This window comes from Moschus berezovskii, chromosome 10 (assembly GCF_049115385.1).
Source record: "Moschus berezovskii isolate FMDL1 chromosome 10, NW_MosBer_1.0, whole genome shotgun sequence".
Classification (NCBI taxonomy): domain Eukaryota; kingdom Metazoa; phylum Chordata; class Mammalia; order Artiodactyla; family Moschidae; genus Moschus; species Moschus berezovskii.
Window position 1 is genome coordinate 90,702,532 of NC_142469.1, and position 20,884 is coordinate 90,723,415.

The 20,884-nt window shown below is 38.0% G+C and overlaps 1 protein-coding gene across 2 annotated transcripts in view; it reads left to right on the forward strand.

Moving 5' to 3' along the window:
- GRM1 (glutamate metabotropic receptor 1) overlaps positions 1-20,884 on the forward strand; it is a 433,167-nt gene that overhangs the window by 148,780 nt on the left and 263,503 nt on the right. For both annotated transcript variants that reach the window (XM_055433699.2, XM_088840946.1), the window contains exon 2: positions 5,279-5,528. In XM_055433699.2, the coding sequence (XP_055289674.2) occupies positions 5,279-5,528 (250 nt within the window). The remainder of the gene's footprint in view (positions 1-5,278; positions 5,529-20,884) is intronic.

A 20,884-nucleotide genomic window follows, 5' to 3' on the forward strand; every position in this document is an offset into this window, starting at 1 on the left:
GAGGTATAATTGACAAACAAAATAGTGTATGTTTAAGGTGTGCAATGTGGTAGTTTGATATACATATACTTTGTGAAATGATTACTACAGTCAAGTTAATTCACACATCCATTACCTCACATAGTTACTTGTCTTGTTTTTTCTGAGAACATTTAAGAAACTCTCAGCAAATCTGAAGTATACAATACATAATATTAGCTATAGATTATTATTATTATATATATATGTCACTAACTGTATAGTCACCATGCTGTACATTAGATCCCCAGAGCTTACTCATAACTGAAATTTTCCATTCTTGACCAACATCTCCCCGGTTTCTCCATTCCCTTACTTCTGGTCACCACTGTCCTACTCTTGCTCTATGAGCTTGACTTTTTTAGATTTCGCATATAAGAGAGATCTTACAGTAGTTGTCTTTCTACGTCTGGCTCATTTCACTTAACGTAACGTCCTCTAAGTTCACCAATGTTATTGCAAGTGGTGGCCTTTGCTGATGTTGTTCAGTCACTAAGTTGTGTCTAAATCTTTGTGACCCCGTGAACTACATCATGCCAGGCTTCCCTGTCCTTAACTATCTCCCAGAGTATGTGCAAACTCATGTCCATTGAGCCTGTGATGCCGTCCAAACATCCAACCATCACTCCCTTCTCCTCCTTCCCTCAATCTTTCCCAGCATCAGGATCTTTTCCAGTGAGTTGGATCTTTGTATCAGGTGGCCAAAGGATTAGAACTTCAGCTTCAACATCAGTCCTTCCAACAAATATTCAAGGTTGATTTCCTTTAGGATTGACTTGTTTATCTCCTTGCAGTCCAAGGGACTCTCAGTTGTCTTCTCCAGCACCACAGTTTGAAAGCATCAATTCTTTTGTGCTCAGCCTTCTTTATGGTCCAACTCTAACATTCATACAAGACTACTGGAAAAATCACAACTTTGACTATAATGGCCTTACCTTCATTTTTAATCACAAATATTCCATTTTGTGCCTAATATTCCATTTTATGGCTAATGTTCTATGAATAATATTCCACTCCATGTGTATGTAACATATTATTACATTTTCTTTATCCATTCATTCACCCATCAATGGACACTTAGGCTATTTCCATATCTTGGCTATTTGTGATACTTATTTCATTTCCTTTGTTTATACCCTTAGTAGAGGGATTAGTTCCCTGGTGGCTCAGATGGTAAATAATCCGCCTGCAATGTGGGAGACCTGTGTTTGATCCCTGGGTTGACAAGATCCCCTGGAGAAGGGAATGGCTACCCACTCCAATATTCTGACCTGGAGAATTCCATGGACAGAGGAGCTTGGCAGGCTACAATCCATGGGGTTGTAAAGAGTTGGACACAACTGAACAACTTTAACTTTCCGAGTGATTTCTGGATCATATAGTAGTTTCATTTTAAAATATTGGAGAAGTTCATATTGTTTTCCATAATGGCTGTACCAATTTACATCCCTGCCAACAATGGTGACTCAAATGGTAAAAAGTCTGTCTGCAATGAAGGAGACCCAATTTCGATCCCTGGATTGGGAAGATCCCATGGAGAAGGGCATGGCAACCCACTCCAGTGTTCTTTCCTGGAGAATCCCATGGACAGAGGAGCCTGGCGGGCTACAGTCCATATGGTTGCAAAGAGCCAGACATGACTGAAGCGACTTAGTATGCACGCACAACAATGTCCAAGGATTCCTTTTTCTCCATACCCTTGCCAACAAGAGGCACATTCTTTCGGCAGCTTTTCCTGATTCCTAACTTACAGCATTTCTATTAAATATTTATATTCAAGTTTGTCATGTCATTTCTACTAAATAAAAGTACTGCAATGTGATTTTAAGTTTCCTAGAGGTGATTTTCTTCCTCTTTTGTATAGTATTTGTATCTAGTACTACCATCAATGTAACAAATACACGAGGTAATATTTATGAATGTGATATTTAAAATATAAAGATTTATAAATGTGCAAGTTATTATTCTTATTTTTATATTAGAATTACTTTCATAGAAATACCAGAGAAGACAATGGCAACCCACTCCAGTACTCTTGTCTGGAAATTCCCATGGATGGAGGAGCCTGGTAGGCTACAGTCCATGGGGTCATGAAGAGTTGGACACGACTGTGCGACTTCACTTTCACTTTTCACTTTCATGCATTGGAGAAGGATATGGCAACCCACTCCAGCATTCTTGCCTGGAGAATCCCAGGGACGGACAAGCCTGGTAGGCTGCCATCTATGGGGTCGCACAGAGTTGGACATGACTGAAGCAACTTAGCAGCAGCAGCAACATAGAAATATGCTAGTTTGGAGTCCCAGCCTTCTTAAGAGAAATGAGCAGTTTAAATATGATCTATCACATCATATTCAGCTCTCAATCAATTGGTATAATGAATAACTACCCTGTAAGCAAGAAAATATGAATAAAGAAATTGAAACAAGTCTTTCATAGAAGCAATTAAACTATGCCGACATTTTTAAAAAAATTATAAAAACATACATGTTTAATTACTTGTTGCTATTAAGCTGGTCAATGAGAATTATTTCAAACTGTCAAAAAAATAAAAGAGAAACAAGCAGTAACTTAGGAATAAGGTAGACTGTTCCAATTCTAACACAAAGAAGCTTCATGCCTATTGGTGAGCCATTTTACTTGTCCCAGTTTCCTTGCTGTAGCCTGAGAGGTTTGGATAGAGTATGTCCAAAGCCTTTACTAGATTGAAAACCAAGGATTTTCTTATTTGAATGCATAGAATATTCTTGCTCATTTAGTCTGCTTGTGTTTTGATAAAAGAGTAAAACCATTTTCTGTGATCGTAGTCCAAAGATAGACCCTAGCAGTTGAGTTGCTTCCCTTGTAACACCATCTTATGATGCCTTTTTAATGCCTTTGGCTGAAAGAGTTGGCTGGTGATGTGGCTGGTGATGTCTGTGTACCTCGTAGATTTCTGAACCCGCCTTTATTGTGAGTAAGTGGCATCTGACTTCCTTCCTTGTACCTCTGCTGCAGACAGATGAGCCGTTCACTAGACCGCTGCGGTCTTCTCCCTTATTATCAGTCAGTGCCTCTTGTCTGAGCCATGATATGCTTCCAAAGTCCAGGGAGCTGAGGATTTTGTCATGTGTTCAATCTTCCATTTGGGCTTCACTGGACTGCAAGAGGCCACTGAAGGTAGTTAAAAGAAGAGGCAAAAACTTTAATTTGGTAATTTAGTATTAAGGAACAGGAAACAAGAACTCTTTCTTTTAAAAAAGACAGGATAATCTTCTTAGGTTTCAACAATGTCCAGGAAAATTTTATAGATATTGAGATTTCTATAGTAAGTTCTTAATGGGTAGTATTATTGTTTTAAAGTTTTTTTTTACTTAACTCTTGTTATATTCTATGCAATAAATGTGATATGTGATATTTACCTTGAAAAAATCTGAAAGCTACTGCCATACTGTCCACTAAAATTTGAACTACTTTTACCAAAAGTGAATGTATTTGTGCCTTGCCAATAATGAATATCATGAATCTTTGAAATTCTGGCAATATGATAAATAGTATCATGAAAAAATAGCACCTTGTTTTAACTGTACTGTCTTCATAATTGGTGAGATTCAGTGATTTTTTTTTTTCATATCCTATTACCCACTTTTACTTATTTTGTTTACATTGCTTATTTATAATTTTTGCCTCTTCCTCTACTGGGTTGCTACAACAAATGCAGTTTTACTGTACATTTAGTGTCTAGAATTATTCTAAATACTAAGACTACATCATTGAATAAATGAATTATGACTTATTCAGAACAAGATGTTCTCATGGAACTAGGGGGAAGAGAAAATTAAATAAGAAAAAAATTCAGGTAATGTATAAAAATTAAAAAAATCAAGGGATATGATCAGTATTAACTGTCAGGTTACTTTGAGCTGAGTACAAAATAAAATATGAGGTTAAAAATTGCAGGAGATGGGATAGTGAAATATATGCACTCGAATGATGAGGCCAAAAACAGATTGGGATGCTTGGTCTCCACATTCAGAGATATTAGAAACATTTGTGAACACAAGGTTAAACGTGTGAACATGAAAGTTTCTGAGTTACAGGAAATATCACTGGATAGAAGAGGTTGAGAAAATGTGAGGATATGATATTGGGTCATTTACATGTATACCAAAATCCCTAAACTTGGAGACAGGAGTGGAGGTACAGAGGAGCCTGGGGGGCTAAATTCATCCATGAAATAGAGAGATGGGGAATGGACATGATGTGGTATTTGTCTTTTGTGGGATTTTTGTTATTTATTTTGTTATTTTGTTTTGTTGTTTATTTGTTTTTTCTGCACTAGGTCTTCATTTTTTTGCACAGGCTTTCTCTAGTTATGACGAGCATGGGCTCCACTCTAGTTGTGGTGCCTGGGCTTCTCACTGCAGTGGCTTCTCTTGTGAAGCAGGAGTTCTAGGCTTGTGGGCTTCAGTAGTTGTGATGCAGGAACTTAGCTGTCCAGGGGCACGTGGAATCTTCTGAGATCAGGGATCGAACCTGTGTCCCCTTCATCGGCAGGCAGATCCTTAACCACTGGACCACCAGGGAAGAAGTCCTGATACTTGTTTTATTTCACTGATTTCTATTCTTACTTTTAAAGTATGTTTTATTATAATAATATTAAAATCAAAGCAAAAGACGAAATCTCCCATAATTCTTTCACTTTATCAGAGGATGCTGATAAAGTGAAAGAATTTTATGATTGAGCCTTGTAGCAGCTTTGATTGAGCCCGGTAGCAGGTTTATATCTGTGTATTCCAGCCTGGACAGGTGCTCCATTTGCTTGGCTTACTCACTCTTCATGGAAATGTGGCAGGACTTGCTATCAGCACGAGTGTCTGCTCTTAACCTGGCAGACAGATGAAGTAAGTCCTCAACTGAACACGTCTCATTGTGCGGGTTGACCTCCTATCCCTGTGTGCTGACCTCTCCTATTGCTAAAATCTGGGACAACCACTAGTGATGATGGCTGTAAAACAGGACAGCATCTTTTATGTCTCAAAACCATTTTCACTGTGGATACCCAAGTTATTAATTTTCTATTTTTTTCAGAGTTGATAGCTTGATTACATTTGATTATTCTCTTTACTCCATCCAGATCTTCCTTCAGTCCCAGTTATATTTTCAAATTACTTGGCAAGTCTGCTCTCCCTGTTCTCTGGGACTAATGAGTCTTTATTCTAGCTTGTGAGTGCTGTGTATGTCAGGTTGTCTTGAACATATGCTGATTGTTTCTGGACAGGGAATTATGGGGAGAGCGGAATGGATGCTTTCAAAGAGCTGGCCGCCCAGGAAGGCCTCTGCATTGCCCACTCAGACAAAATCTACAGCAACGCTGGGGAGAAGAGCTTTGACCGACTCCTGCGCAAGCTCCGAGAGCGGCTTCCCAAGGCCAGAGTGGTGGTGTGCTTCTGTGAAGGGATGACCGTCCGGGGCCTCCTGAGCGCCATGCGGCGCCTTGGCGTCGTAGGCGAGTTCTCACTCATCGGAAGGTAAATTTCTCTCTCTCTCTCTCACACACACACACACTTTGGCACACATGTACTTGCTCTCGTTAAACTGGACTTCCTGACTCCAAACAGTGAGATGTGCTTTGGTCCTGAATCTCACTGAGAGCGGGGCTATTGCCATTTTCATGATAAAGAGCAGAGCAGTGGATGACATTGTTGAGATGATGAGATGATGATGATGAGATTGTTTCAGAAAAAAGCGGGAAATTGTTGCTAGAATTTTTTGTCCTGGTGAACTGTTCTTTTCATTCGCTTCTGGGCTCCTATCTCTCCTCCTCCCCAAACCACAAGAATGCTTTTGTTTTGTATTCCTAAGCATAGATATCTCAATGAGGTCTTGGTGGATGAAGGGTAGTAGTGAAGATGGAAATATATATTCAGCGGTGAATTGTAAAAGACTAGCTGGATGCAGGTGTGGACATGCAGCCAAACTCTGGTACTTGGTCATATAATCTCTTATGTTTATGACATGGCAAATAGTGATGCTGTCAGCATGTGATTTCTGGAATTGCAGGTGGTGGGGTCCTAAGTCTGTGTTCTTTCTATACCATGTGTACTTGGGTGGGAATAGATTTTCATATCACCGTATTTTTCATAGAATCTTTGACCTAACAGGTGTCTTGTTTAATTTGCCTTCTTCTAATATGAATACATGATGGAACTGATGAATTTTTCCAAGGAACCTACTAAATGTACCAGAATGAAAGCTTCCACTGATCTCTGACTCTGTCCCACTGATTTTTTCCAGATCTCTTTTTCCTCCCCCATCTTCTCTTATGGCTAGAGTACAGTCTTTTTTACCTGCCAAACTGCCTTAACCACTGACCCCCTTCTCTAGGAAACTGGGCAGCAGTGGTGTGGACACTCACCCAGGACCTTTCCCTTCTGACCTGCCCTTGTGATAATGACTGAAATGCTAGTAAAACCAACCTCACTATCATCTGGAGCTAGACGCACAGAGCCCGTCAAAGACTTTTGAGTAGAAGGTAGGACAGAAATACAATTAAATGAATAAAGAAACAAAGAAATGATCTCTAGGCATGAAGAACTATGAAGTCAAGGTCAAAGTATAGTTCAAGATTAAAAAAAAAAGATTGAATTTGGGTGAAATTGCCACACTGCCACAGAGAGTCTTTTTGGGTTTTTTGACATGATGCAGTTGTGTGAAGCTATTTAAGAAGGCATCTTTAAAGAAGGAGTGTTTAAAGAAGGAATGTTACTTCCTTTATGAGTGAAAAAGAATGTAAGCAGCATTGTTGAAATGTTACATGGAATAACATTCTTAATATATGCACCAGGACAGATGGCATATAGATATTTAATTTTTTAATTGATTTTTAAAGTGACTGCTTTTGTGAAGGGTGCTGGTTTTTCTAAAAAATTGTCATGTTTACCATATTCAAAAGAAGAAAAGCCTGCTTTACTGGATTCATTCCATTTAATATCTCCAAAGAGAAGCTCACTACCTGGATTCTGGAGATCTTGGGCAGATGTAGCAAATATGTGAGCTTTGGAGGGTATAAAGACTACGTAGTGATGAAATGTGTTTATACTAAATTCTGTTACTGAATAATTGGAGTGTGAAGAGTTCATTCCCTTATCTTATCTCTCTGGGTCTTGCTTACCTGCTAATAATGGAACTGAGTCCATATATGTATTTCTGAGTCTTACATGTGCTTCCTCCTGATGAGGTCACCTACCTGGGATATCTGCTTCTTTTACTCCTCTCTTTCTCTGCCTACCTCTTCTGGGTTTTACTGATGTATCCTAAAGACACTGTAATCACACTGAGCACCTGCGCTTCTAAGGACACTTCCCTGTACAATAGTCACTGCCAGTAAAGCTTGGAACCCTGGAGATGTCAAAGCTACGGCACACAGTGCTTTTCTGATTTTCTGGGCTGTATACCACGAGGGTCTATCAAAGTGGCTTTTACTTTCATATATTAGAGCATTTGGTGGAAAATGGCCCTTTTCCATTCTTTGTTCACAGCTCTCTCCCTTCCTTGGGAGAGATATGAATCCAAATATGAGTCCAGAGAGAGCTGAGCTGGCAATAGACAAGAAGTAACACTACGGAGTACCTAATTAGCCTTTCCTTCAGAAGCTTGATTCTCCCAATTCCTGTATGATGAATTCTAACCCAAACACTCCCCTATTCCTCATGCCAATGGCATTTGATGAGCTTGGTTCCCTAATTTAAGCAGACATGTCCAGAAGGGTTCCAGTTTAACACCAAGTTGCAACTTCTAGCTACATTTGTAATGCTGTCAAATATATCTCCTTCCCATATAAGGGGCTTTAACTTTCCAAATAACAAACTCCTTTGAGGTCACGAGCCACTGTTTAGTTTCTTTCACAATACATGGTCTAATTCTGGATGCTGCTGATTTCAGAGAAGACATTGTGCAGATGGCAATGGACCTCTTTTCATAAAGATGAAAATACATAAATCATGGCATAGACTGCAGCAAGATACATTTAGTTAAGAAAAAAATAATAGAAATTCCTGAATGGAGATTTGTGTTCCTTTGCCTCCCCTTGACTCCTCTTTTCTCTTACACTTCACATCCAACACAGAAAGAAATATTGCTTGTGCTACAGTCAAAACATATCCAGACTTTGATGACTTAATACCATTCTTTCTGTTACCATCCTAGTCCAAGCCAACATCATCTCTTCCTTGGGTTTTTGTAAAAACCTACTAATTGATCCTTGCCCCTTCCCACATCTATTCTTAAGGCAAAGGGGTCCTTTAAAAATTTAAGTCAGGTAATGTCTTTTAATCTTACATGCTCAATGCCTGAAAATGGCTTTTCATTTTTCTCATAACAAAGTCCTTGCAATGGCCTTCAAAGTCTACATTCTGTCACCAGGACTGAGTTCTTTATAATGGAATAATAAACCATCATGACAAATAGAATTTTAGAAAGTTCTCAGAGATCTTAAAATCCTGTACTTAATGAATATATGTAGTCGAAAAACAAAACAAAATATGAGCTAAGAGTTCTAGCTCAGCCACAGGGTAATCATGTGATCTTGTCATTTTTTTGTCTCTATCTTTTTTCCTTATAAAAATTAATGACTTGGCTCCAGATCATCTTTAAATGTTTTTCCAGTTCTAGAATTTATAATATATTAAGACCATATGACTGAACTATGTTCAAAAAGAATGTATTTATAGATTCATTTTTTCTAAAGTTATTCATGAATTTAGATTAATCAATATACACTTTTTGCCAGTCACCTTGTAAAAACCTGGAGAATTTATTGAATAGAATTTCTTAGAATTAGTGTCTTAATTTGTGGTCATGGAATGTAGCCAGCATATCCATGTAAAAATCAAAACTTGACTTTGGACAAACTGGAATAATATTCTTATCAAGTAAGTTAACTAACCATAGTCAAGTTAATCATCACACAAAAGAATCATTCTTTCTGGGTTCTTAAAACTACCTCCTTCAAGATGCCTCTCAAATTGTGCAGAAAATATCTATAATTATATTTTAATTGTTATGGTGATGATGATAATGGTGATAACATTTGTTTAGGACTCACTGTATGCCAGGCACTGTTCTAAGCACTTTGTATGTGTTCAATGTTCAGTTGCTCAGTCATGTTCTAATCTTTGCGATGGACTGTAGCTTGCCAGACTCCTCTGTCCATGGAAATTTCCAGGCAAAAATACTGGACTGGGTTGCCATTTCCTTCTCCAGGGTATCTTCTGTGAACCGAGGATCAAACACATGTCTCTTGTGTCTCCTGCATTGGCAGGTGGATTCTTTACCACTGTTCCACCTGGGAAGCCCCTGTAAGCACTTTATATACATAAACTTATTTGTCATAACAATCTGATAAAATAGGTACTGATACCATTTGTTTTAATGTATGGAGATGTAAAGAACTTGTCAAAAAGTGCTGTAGTTGGGATGTGAAACTAGACAATGTGACTACAGAATTCATTTATTAAGTTATACTGTGTGATTGTTTTATGGAAGAGATACTAGCTTTTAGTTTTTTTTTTTTCCCCAGTTTGTTCTCTCTTTCAGAGATTTATTTCATTGTTTAGAGCCAACTTATTTGGGAAAATAAACTGAACTATCTCTGATAAAGTTTTTACATTTCTAATTACTTGAACCCTTTTTATTTCTCTCTTCAGTTCAGTTCAGTCGCTCAGTCGTGTCCGACTCTTTGTGACCCCATGAATCACAGCATGCCAGTGTTAAATGTTTTACATGATATTTCAAAAAGGGAGCCCTTATTTTCAAGCTCATTATGTTTAACATGAGACTCCACAATATAATTCTCTATTTGCATACCAGTCTTTATCTGTGGAAATTGTTATTGTTTAGTCACTAAAAAAATGGTGCAAAAAGAGTCAGACATGACTTAGCGACTAAAACACCAAAACAAAGTCTCTAAATTATGTTTCACTCTTTTGTGACCCCATGGACTATAATCTGCCAGGCTCCTCTCTGTCAATGGGATTTGCCAGGTAAGAATATTAGAGTGGGTTGCCATTTCTTTTTCCAGGGGATCTTCCCAGCCCAGGGATCAAACCCACGTCTCCTGTATTGGTGGGTGGATTCTTTATACCACTGAGCCAACAGGGAAGCCCATCTATGGAACGACACCTATGTAAAACCTGATTTGGAATAAGTCGGTAATAATTCTTTGAAATCCTCTGTCATAATTATTAAAATTCTAAAATGTAAGCAAAGATTTATTCTAATTCCTATATTGTTCTTTTATTTGAAGAAAGTGAAAATAAGCATGGTTTATTTGTGTAAATACATAAAAATAGCTGCCATTTATTGAAGGTTTGGTATGTACTAAACTAATAATATCTGATATCTCCAGTCTTAACAACCTGAAAGGTTGATTTGCAAGATAAAGAAGTTAAATAATTACCCCAATTACTAAATTAAGTTGCTGTTGTTGTTGCTGTTTCGTAGTTAATTCATGTCCAACTTTTAGCAGCCCAGTGGACTGCAGTGAACCAGGCTTCCCTGTCCTTCACTGTCTCTTGGCATTTGCTCAAACTCACATCCATTGAGTTGGTGATGCCATCCAACCATCTAATTCTCTGTTACTCTCTACTCCTCCTGCCCTGAATCTTTTCCAGCATCAGGGTCTTTCCCAAAGAGTCAGCTCTTCACATCAGGTGTACAAAGGATTGGAGCTTCAGGTTCAGCATCAGACAGTCCAATGAATATTCAGAGTTTATTTCCTTCACTCTTGGTTGGTTTGATCTCTTAGCTGTCTAAGGGACTCTCAAGAGTCTTCTCCAAAACCAGAATTTTGAAAGCATAAATTCTTTGGCACTCAGCCTTCTTTTTGGTCCAACTTTCACACCTGTACATGACTACTGGAAAAACCATATCTTTGACTATATGAAACTTTGTTGGCAAAGTGATGTCTCTGATTTTTAATACACTGTCTAGGTTGGTCATAACTTTTCTTTCACGGAGCAATCGTCTTTTAACTTCATGGCTACAGACAACATCTGCAGTGATTTTGGAGCCCAAGAAAATAAAGTCTCTCACTGTTACCATTGTTTCCCCATCTATTTGCCATGAAATGATGAGAGCAGATGTCATAATCTTCATTTTTGAATATTGAGTTTTAAGCAAACTTTTTCACCCTCTTTTTAAAATTTTATCGAGATGCTTTAGTTTCTCATCGCTTTAAAGAGGTATCATCTGTGTATCTGAGGTTGTTATTTCTCCTGGCAATCTTGATTCCAGCTTGTGTGTCATCCAGCCCAGCATTTCACATGATGTAATCTGCATAGAAGTTAAATAAGCAGAGTGACAATATACAGTCTTGTCATAGTTCTTTCCCAATTTTGAACCAGTCCATTGTTCCATTTTCAGTTCTAACTGTTGCTTCTTGTCTTGCCTACAGGTTTCTCAGGATACAGTTAAGGTGGTCTGATATTCCTATCACTATAAGAATTTTCCACAGCTTGTGATCCGCACAATCAAAGGCTTTATCATAGTCAATGAAGTAAAAATAGATGTTTACTTGGGTTCCTTTGATTTTTCTATGATCTAACTGATGTTGAAAATTTAATCTTTGTTTCCTCTGCCTTTTCTAAATCCGGCTTGTACATCTGGAAGTTCTCAGTTCACTTACTGCTAAGCCTTGCTTGAAGAATTTTGAGCAGTACCTTGTTAGCATGTGAAATGAATGCAATTGTATGGTAATTTGAACATTCTTTGACATTGCCCTTCTTTGGGATTGGAATGAAAACTGACCTTTTCCAGTCCTGCTGAAAGAGTTTTCCAAATTTGCTGGCATATTGAGTGCGGCACTTTCACAGCATCATCTTTTAGGATTTGAAATAGATCAGCTAGAATTCCATCACCTCCACTAGTTTTGTTTATAGTTATGCTTTCTAAGGCCCACTTGACTTCACACTCCAAGATGTCTGGCTCTAGATAAGTGACCATGCCATTACGGTTGTCTGGGTCATTAAGACCTTTTTTGTGTAGTTCTTCTGTGTATTTTTGCCACATCTCTTCTGCTTCTGTTAGGTCCTTGGCATTTCATTGCATGAAATATTCCCTTGTATCTCTAATTTTCTTGACGAGATCTCTAATCTTTCCCATTCTATTGCTTTCCTCTATTTCTTTGCATTGTTCACTGAGGAAGGCTTTCTTGTCTCTCCTTGCTATTCTTTGGAACTCTGCATTCATTTGGGTATATTTTTCCCTTTCTCCTTTGCCTTTCACTTTTCTTCTTTTTTCAACTACTTACCAGGCCTCCTCAGACAACCATTTTGCCTTCTTGCATTTCTTTTTCTTGGGGAGTGTTTTGGTCACCACCTCCTATACAATGATACAAACCTCCATTTATAGTTCTTCAGGTACTCTGTTTATCAGATCTAATCCCTTGAATCTATTCATCACCCCCACTGTATAATCATAAAGGATTTGATTAGGTCATATTTAAATAATCTAAGCTGTGATTTTTGTGTTCTGGCAGAAGTTGAGCACACGTCCTTCTATTCCACCATCTTGATCAGGCAAAATTCAAATTACCTACTGTACCCTAGCATCATATAGATATACAAATATCAAATTGTAACCTCTTCAATGATAAGAATCAGAAATGACTGAGTGACTCACACACACACACATAATGGTAGGAGCCAGATTATATATATATATTTTTCCTTATCATGCCAAGTAGAATGTTTTGATGTGTTCATTGTTTAGGAACTCTGTCAGAAAGCTTGGAGTGTCACAGTGAGATAGGATAGCTTTGTGTGTGGTCCTGAGTTCTCCTTCATATTCCAGGATCAGTGAGTTCTACCTAGTGTGGTAAGGGTTGGTGTTTCTATCAGCCTCTGTTTCTATAATTCGTCTGTAAAGTTGGGTCTAATATCTGCTTACCTCTCAGGTTGTTGTATTTGTCTAGTCACAAAATGCTTCTTTGTTTTAAACCAAAACTGAGTGTCAGTATCATGTCTGTCAGAGACACAGTCTTTACTGAGGTTGAAGAAGAGATTTCTGGCTTTCATCCTATTCCTAGTGTTGTCATTCTCCTTGGCACCTACCCTGGCTTCCTCCTCTTGGGAAGCCCTTCTAGTAGATTTACATTCTACCTTTTTAGCAGTCTCTGTTTAGATATACTTAGGTATGACATATTTAATTATGTATTTCCTAGACCCTTCTGGTTAGTGGATTCTGACATCTTATTTCTACACTATAAGTAACAAGCATCCAATAAAGATAATTAGGTCAACCTTCCACTTCATCCCTGCTCTCTATTATATCTTGATCAGTCAATTTACAGTATGTGGTCCTTACATTTCAAGTGCCTGTTACTTTCTTGGGTCTTCCCTGGTGGCTCATATGGTAAAGAATCTGCCTATAATGTGGGAGAGCCTGGTTCAATTCCTGGCTTGGGAGGATCCCCTGAAGAAGGGAGTGCCTACCCATTCCAGTATTCTTGCCTGGAGAATTCCGTGGGCAGAGGAACCTGGTGGGCTACAGTCTATGGGATCACAAAGAGTTGCTCACACTGAGCAACTAACACACTCACACTTTCACCTTTCACTTTTAGCATCCCTTTCTTATTGGTGTGTACTGTTTTACTGTCATCTCTCCCACATTTGTAATCTTCTCATTCACTAGATCCACTTTCTGTTATCTGTCACTAAAGAGAAATCCTCCAAATCCCCAATCTAAAATCTTATCTGTGAAAACACGAACACCACAGTGTATGAGCTGAAAGCATAAGAAACAGCCTTAGACACATTTTTAAAATATGACTGGAATGGAGCAATTACTTTATCTGGAAAGAAGACTACAGTTTCATTTTAAAACAAAGGAAATATTTGTTTTTTACAGTGTATTTTTTTTTTGGTCTTTTTTTCTAGAACCTAAACACATATTTAGAATAGTGACTGCTATACCCTTGAAACATAAGATGATATACCACGGTATTATGTTCCACACACTTATGGTTTTAATGAAAAATGAGTTACTTTAGATCCCATCTTCCCATTATGAAAAAAATGGGGAAATATCTAAAGTGTGCAGCCTTCAGGCAAAATTGCAAAGGCTATGTGTTTTAAGTAAATGTGGACTTCCAGTGAAGTGTGACATCCCTCAAAACGGATTATAATCAGAAAATGGCCAAAACCGATGAGCATCTTCTGACGCGTAACGGTCACGACTTAAAGATTCATAAGCTGGCCTTCTCTAGGATCCCAAGGGCAGAAAATGATCACTAACCTGTTGACAGACTATCCTTTCCTTGAAACAGTCCTTCTCCAAAGGCAGATTAATGGGAGCTTTGTGGATGATTACACTGTTAGAAAAAGACCATGAGAAATGTGTGCTAAGAAAGGAGAAGAGATTTACAGTACTCTGGAGAATAAGCATCATTTGTAGGATACTGACAGTTATTTTGAGCACAGACCTCAGCCATGGAAATGCTCAGGATTTCCACAAAATTGGGAGACAGTTAGTAATTATTAACTCTTCCTTTATATCAATGCTTATTTCTGTGTTTCAGATAACACACACCTAAAAACTGAAAGACTTTACTCTTATGGTCTCTATTTGCCTGCTGCTGCTGCTGCTAAGTCACTTCAGTCGTGTCCGACTCTGTGTGACCCCATAGATGGAAGCCCACCAGGCTCCCCCGTCCCTGGGATTCTCCAGGCAAGAACTCCTAGAAGATATTAAAAACACTGAAGGAAAGGGTTTCAAGTGCCTTTTGTATCATAAGGCACTGGCTCAAATTTGAATGAATGAAAAAGGATGTCGTTAATGATTTACCCAAGTTTGTGTTTGAGGCTGATTGAAGACTACAGGGAATTTATCTTAATACATTTTCGTAGTTTCCGTGACAGTCAATTCTCAATCTGACTGCACATCAGACTCATCAGGGCCTCTTAAAAATATGGATTCTTGGATCTCACCCCACACCATTAGTAGAATTTCTTGGTGAAGGCATTTGGATCTTCTTTTTTTTTCAAAAGGACTCAAGATGAGTTAAATTTCAGAACCACAACTATGTGATGCCTGCATCAGGGCTTTGCACTCAGGGGATGTTCACTATAAATGAATCGCTTACAAGATATATTTGAAAGGGAAGATGAAGTAAAAAATTTAACTCTACTGCCTATCAATCCACCATTTCAGTTCCAGGTGGTTTTAAATTAATTTATTGATTTTTAGACTGTATTTTGCTTTACCTTGAAATTTATTTTCAAAAGTTTCTTTTATTTTTTTTTTTGATCTTTATTTTTTTTTTATTTTACAATATTATATTGGTTGGTTTTGCCATACATTGACATGAATTCGCCCCAGGTGTACATGAGTTCCCCCTCCTGAACCCCCCTCTCACCTCCCTCCTCCCTTTATCCTCCCTCTTGGTCATCCCCGCACACCAGCCCCGAGTATCCTGTAACATGCATTGACCCTGAACTGCTGATTCATTTCACATATGACAACATACATGTTTCAATGTCATTCTCTCAAATCATCCCACCCTCACCTTCTCCCACAAAGTCCCAAAGACTGTTCGATACAACTGTGTCTCTTTTGCTGTCTCGTATACAGGGTTATATTTCTATCTTTCTAAATTCCATATATATGTGTTAGTATACTGTACTGGTGCATTTCTTTCTGTCTTACTTCACTCTGTATAATAGGCTCCAGTTTCATCCACCTCATTAGAACTGATTCAAATGCATTCTTTTTAATGGCTGAGTAATACTCCATTGTGTATATGTACCAAAGCTTTCTTATCCATTCGTCTGCAGATGGACATCTAGGTTGCTTCCATGTCCTGGCTATTATAAACAGTGCTGCGATGAACATTGGAGTACATGTGTCTCTTTCAATTCTGGTTTCCTCGGTGTGTATGCCCAGAAGTGCGATTGCTGGATCATATGGTAGTTCTATTTCCAGTTTTTTGAGGAATCTCCACACTGTTCTCCATAGTGGCTATACTAGTTTGCATTCCCACCAACAGTGTGAGAGGGTTCCCTTCTCTCCACACCCTCTCCAGCATTTATTGCATGTAGACTTTTGGATAGCAGCCATTCTGACTGGTGTGAAATGGTATCTCACTGTGGTTTTGATTTGCATTTCTCTGATTATGAGGGATGTTGAGCATTTTTTCATGTGTTTGTTAGCCATCTTTATGTCTTCTTTGGAGAAATGTCTGTTTAATTCTTTGGCCCATTTTTTGATTGGGTCATTTATTTTTCTGGAATTGAGCTGCAGGAGCTGCTTATATATTTTGGAGATTAATCCTTTATCAGTTGCTTCATTTGCTATTATTTTCTCCCATTCTGAAGGCTGTCTTTTCACCTTACATATAGTTTCCTTTGCTGTGCAGAAGCTTTTGATTTTAATTAGGTCCCATTTGTTTATTTTTTCTTTTATTTCCAATATTCTGGGAGGTGGGTCTTGGAGGATCCTGCTGTGATTTATGTCGGAGAGTGTTTTGCCTATGTTCTCCTCTAGGAGTTTTATAGTTTCTGGTCTTACATTTAGCTCTCTAATCCATTTTGAGTTTATTTTGGTGTATGGTGTTAGGAAGTGTTCTAGTTTCATTCTTTTACAAGTGGCTGACCAGTTTTCCCAGCACCACTTGTTAAAGAGACTGTCTTTTCTCCATTGTACATTCTTGCCTCCTTTGTCAAAGATAAGGTGTCCTTAGGTGCGTTGATTTATCTCTGGGCTTTCTATTTTATTCCATTGATCTATATTTCTGTCTTTATGCCAGTACCATACTGTCTTGATGACTGTGGCTTTGTAGTAGAGCCTGAAGTCTGGCAGGTTAATTCCCCCAGTTCCATTTTTCTTCCTCAAGATTGCTTTGGCTATTCGAGGTTTTTTGTATTTCCATACAAATTGTGAGATTATTTGTTCTAGTTCTGTGAAAAAGATCGTTGGTAGCTTGATAGGGATTGCATTGAATGTATAAATTACTTTGGGTAGTATACTCATTTTTACAATATTTATTCTTCCAATCCATGAACATGGTATATTTCTCCATCTATTAGTGTCCTCTTTGATTGCTTTCAGTAGTGTTTTATAGTTTTCTATGTACAAGTCTTTTGTTTCCTTAGGTAGATATATTCCTAAGTATTTAATTCTTTTCGTTGCAACAGTGAATGGAATAGTTTCCTTAATTTCTCTTTCTATTTTCTCATTATTAGTGATAGGAATGCAAGGGATTTCTGTGTGTTGATTTTATATCCTGCAACGTTACTGTAATCATTGATTAGCTCTAGTAGTTTTCTGGTAGAGTCTCTAGGGTTTTCTGTGTAGAGGATCATGTCATCAGCGAACAGTGAAAGTTTTACTTCTTCTTTTCCAATTTGTATTCCTTTTATGTCTTTTTCTGCTCTGATTGCTGTAGCCAAAACTTCCAGAACTATGTTGAATAGTAGTGGTGAGAGTGGGCACCCTTGTCTTGTTCCTGACTTTAGGGGAAATGCTTTCAGTTTTTCACCATTGAGGATAATATTTGCTGTGGGTTTGTCATATATAGCTTTTATTATGTTGAGGTACGTCCCTTCTATTCCCACTTTCTGGAGGGTTTTTATCATAAATGGATGTTGAATTTTGTCGAAGGCTTTTTCTGCATCTATTGAGATAATCATATGATTTTTATTTTTCCGTTTGTTAATGTGGTGTATTACGTTGATTGATTTGCGGATATTGAAGAATCCTTGCATTCCTGGGATAAAGCCCACTTGGTCATGATGTATGATCTTCTTAATGTGTTGTTGGATTCTGATTGCTAGAATTTTTTTAAGGATTTTTGCGTCTATGTTCATCAGTGATATTGGCCTGTAATTTTCTTTTTTTTTGGGGTCTTTACCAGGTTTTGGGATTAGGGTGATGGTGGCCTCATAGAATGAGTTTGGAAGTTTCCCTTCCTCAGCAATTTTCTGGAAGAGGTTGAGTAGAATAGGTGTTAGCTGTTCTCTAAATTTTTGGTAGAATTCAGCTGTGAAGCCGTCTGGACCTGGGCTTTTGTTTGCTGGGAGATTTTGGATTACAGTTTCAATTTCCGTGCTTGTGATGGGTTTGTTCAGATTTTCTATTTCTTCCTGGTTCAGTTTTGGAAAGTTGTACTTTTCTAGGAATTTGTCCATTTCTTCCAGGTTATTCATTTTATTGCCATATAATTCCTGATAGTATTCTCTAATAATCCTTTGTATTTCTGTGTTGTCAGTTGTGACCTCTCCATTTTCATTTCTAATTTTATTGATTTGGTTCTTCTCCCTTTGTTTCTTGATGAGTCTGGCTAGTGGGTTGTCAATTTTATTTACCTTCTCAAAGAACCAGCTTTTGGCTTTGTTGATTTTTGCTATGGTCTCTTTTGTTTCTTTTGCATTTATCTCTGCCCTAATTTTTATGATTTCTTTCCTTCTACTGACCCTGGGGTTCTTCATTTCTTCCTTTTCTAGTTGCTTTAGATGTAGAGTTAGGTTATTTAGTTGACTTTTTTCTTGTTTCTTGAGGTGTGCCTGTATTGCTATGAACTTCCCCCTTAGCACTGCTTTTACAGTGTCCCAGAGGTTTTGGGTTGTTGTGTTTTCATTTTCATTCATTTCTATGCATATTTTGATGTCTCTTTTGATTTCTTCTATAATTTGTTCATTATTCAGCAGCGTGTTGTTCAGTCTCCATATGTTGGCATTTTTAATAGTTATTCTCCTGTAATTGAGATCTAATCTTACTGCATTGTGGTCAGAAAGATGCTTGGAATGATTTCAATTTTTTTGAATTTACCTAGGCTAGATTTATGACCCAGGATGTGATCTATCCTGAAAAAGGTTCCGTGTGCACTTGAGAAAAAGGTAAAATTCATTGTTTTGGGGTGAAATGTCCTATAGATATCTATTAGGTCTAACTGGTCTATTGTATCATTTAAAGATTGTGTTTCCTTGTTAATTTTCTGTTTAGTTGATCTATCCATAGATGTAAGTGGGGTGTTAAAATCTCCCACTATTATTGTGTTATTGTTAATTTCCCCTTTCATACTTGTTAGTAATTGTCTTACATATTGCAGTGCTCCTATGTTGGGTGCATAAATATTTATAATTGTTATATCTTCTTCTTGGATTGATCCTTTGATCATTATGTAGTTTCCTTCTTTGTCTCTTTTCACAGCCTTTGTTTTAAAGTCTATTTTATCTGATATGAGTATTGCTACTCCTGCTTTCTTTTGGTCTCTATTTGCATGGAATATCTTTTTCCAGCCCTTCACTTTCAGTCTGTATGTGTCCCTCGTTTTGAGGTGGGTCTCTTGTAGACAGCATATATGGGGGTTTTGTTTTTGTATCCATTCAGCCAGCCTTTGTCTTTTGGTTGGGGCATTCAACCCATTTACGTTTAAGGTAATTATTGATAAGTATGATCCTGTAGCCATTTTCTTTATTGCTTTGGGTTCAAGTTTATACACTCTTTCTGTGTTTCCTGTCTAGGGAAGATCCTTTAGCATTTGTTGGAGAGCTGGTTTGGTGATGCTGAATTCCCTCAGCTTTTGCTTGTCTGTAAAGCTTTTGATTTCTCCTTCATATTTGAATGAGATCCTTGCTGGGTATAGTAATCTGGGCTGTAGGGTATTTTCTTTCATCACTTTAAGTATGTCTTGCCATTCCCTTCTGGCCTGAAGAGTTTCTGTTGAAAGATCAGCTGTTATCCTTATGGGAATCCCCTTGTATGTTATTTTCTGCTTTTCCCTTGCTGCTTTTAATATTTGTTCTCTGTGTTTGATCTTTGTTAATTTGATTAATATGTGTCTTGGAGTATTTCGCCTTGGGTTTATCCTGTTGGGGACTCTCTGGGTTTCTTGGACTTGGGTGATTATTTCTTTCCCTATTTTAGGGAAGTTTTCAACTATTACCTCCTCAAGTATTCTCTCATGGTTTTTCTTTTTGTCTTCTTCTTCTGGGACTCCTATGATTCAAATGTTGGAGCGTTTAACATTGTCCCATAGGTCTCTAATATTGTCCTCATTTCTTTTAATTCGTTTTTCTTTTTTCCTCTCTGCTTCATTTATTTCTACAATTCTATCTTCTAATTCGCTTATCCTGTCTTCTGCCTCTGTTATTCTACTGTTTGTTCCCTCCAGAGTGTTTCTGATCTCATCTATTGCATTATTCATTGTATACTGACTCTTTTTTATTTCTTCTAAGTCCTTATTAAATCTTTCTTCCATCTTCTCAATCCTTTTCTCCAGGTTATTTATCTGTAACTCCATTTTGCTTTCAAGATTTTGAATCATTTTCACCATCAAAATTCGAAATTCTTTATCAGGTACATTCCCTATATCTTCTTCTTTTGTTTGTGTTGGTGGGCAATTATCTTGTTCCTTTACTTGCTGGGTATTTCTCTGCCTCTTCATCTTGCTTATATTGCTTTGCTTGGAGTGGCCTTTCCCTCTTCTTGCAGTTTGTGGAGTTCTCTTTATTATGTAGTTTCTTCGCTGTGTGTGGGGTTGGACAGGTGACTTGTCCGGGTTCCCTGGTTAGGGAAGCATGTGTCGGTGTTCTGGTGGGTGGAGCTGGATTTCTTCCCTCTCCTTTTGAAGACAATGGGCTGCTTTTCTGGGTGCCTGATGTCCTCTGCCAGTATTCAGAAGTTGTTTTGTGGACTTTACTCCGCGTTCAAATGTTCTTTTGATGAATTTGTGGGGGAGAGAGTGGTCTCGCCGTCTTATCCCTCCGCCATCTTGTTCCTTTCTCCCCAAAACACTGGATTCTTATATTCCACTTGGTCGTGGAGTATCTCTTCACAGCTGCTCCAGCAAGGTGCAGCCGCTGTACCTTACCTTGGACAAGGTGTATCT